At 67.2% G+C, this 1,325-nt stretch overlaps 1 protein-coding gene across 1 annotated transcript; it reads left to right on the forward strand.

The window, feature by feature from the left end:
- The first annotated feature begins 71 nt into the window (after window positions 1-71).
- LOC106900025 (free fatty acid receptor 3-like) lies at window positions 72-1,303 on the forward strand. Its single transcript, XM_014961983.1, has one exon. The coding sequence runs from the start codon at window positions 271-273 to the stop codon at window positions 1,240-1,242; it is 972 nt and encodes a 323-aa protein (XP_014817469.1). The 5' UTR covers window positions 72-270; the 3' UTR covers window positions 1,243-1,303.
- The last annotated feature ends 22 nt before the right edge of the window (window positions 1,304-1,325 follow it).

The raw sequence follows: 1,325 nt of genomic DNA on the forward strand, positions 1-1,325 counted from the left end.
GGACCCACCACCCACCTCAGGTCCCATAGGAACCCCCCAAAGACCCCACCACCCACCTGGGGACCCACCACCCACCTCAGGTCCCACAGGAACCCCCCAGAGATACCGACCCAGGATCCACCACCCACCTCAGGTGCCCCAGGAACCCCCCTGAGACCCCAACCCAAGGCCCCACCACCCACCCCATTGAACCCCGGTAGATCCCAACCTCCCTTGACCCACAGCTCCACCCTAGAAGATCTCGACCACCACAGGCCACCCCTGGTCGCCATGTCAGCCCCGCCCTTCGCCATCAACCACCGCCTCTGCTTGACCGTCTACGCCGTGGTCTTCACCTTGGGCTTGCCCCTCAACGTGGCCGCCTTGGTGGCCTTGGGGACGGTGGCCCGACGCCGGCGCCTCCTCCCCGCCGACATCCTCCTCCTCAACCTGACGGTGGGCGACCTGGCCTTGGTGGCCTCCTTGCCCGTCCGCATGGCCGAGGCGGTTTGGGAGGCCACCTGGAAGTTACCACCTTCCCTCTGCCCCCTCTTCGTCTTCCTCTTCTTCACCAGCGTCTACCTCACCGTCCTCTCCCTCACCGCCCTCAGCGTGGACCGCTACCTCCGCGTGGCCTTCCCCGTCCGTTACCGGCGGTGTCACCGGGCCACCCACGCCGCCGCGGTGGCCGCCGGTGGCTTCTGGGTGGCCGCTTTGGCCCACTGCAGCGTGGTCTACGTGGCCCAACCCGCTTGGGCGGTGGCCAACGGGACGGCGTGCTACACTCGTTTCGCCGGTCCTCAGCTGGCCACCCTCTTGGCTCTTCGCTTGGAGATCTTCTTGGTCCTCTTCTGCTTGCCCTTGGCCATCACGGCCTTCTGCTACGGCCGCCTGGTCTGCATCGTGGTGGCCCTTCCAGCCGCGGCGCCGGGGAGGAGACGGCGAGCGGTGGCTTTGGCCTCGGCCACGGCGGTGGCTTTTGTCCTCTGCTTCGCCCCTTTCAACGTGTCCCACGTGGTGGGGTACCTCCGGCAGGAGAACCCCCCGTGGAGAGCCTACGCCGTGCTCCTCACCACCTTCAGCGCCTGCCTGGACCCTCTCATCTTCTGCTTCTCCTCGGCCACCTGGAGACGGGGGCTCCAGGAGGTTTGGGACGTGGTGGGACTCGGCCGGTTCTGCCCCGGGTGTCAACGGGTGGTGGGACCAAGAGAAGGTCCGGCCGAGGTGACGGGACCTGGAGGAGGTGGAGCATCGTCTCCATGAAGAAGGGGGCGGAGCTGAGACGCTGACACGGTGGGGACTTCCCAACTGAGAACTGGGAGAAGCTGGGACGCGGCTACGGGGGG

The sequence above is a fragment of the Calidris pugnax genome, unplaced genomic scaffold, assembly GCF_001431845.1.
Source record: "Calidris pugnax isolate Ruff unplaced genomic scaffold, ASM143184v1 scaffold1098, whole genome shotgun sequence".
Lineage (NCBI taxonomy): Eukaryota > Metazoa > Chordata > Aves > Charadriiformes > Scolopacidae > Calidris > Calidris pugnax.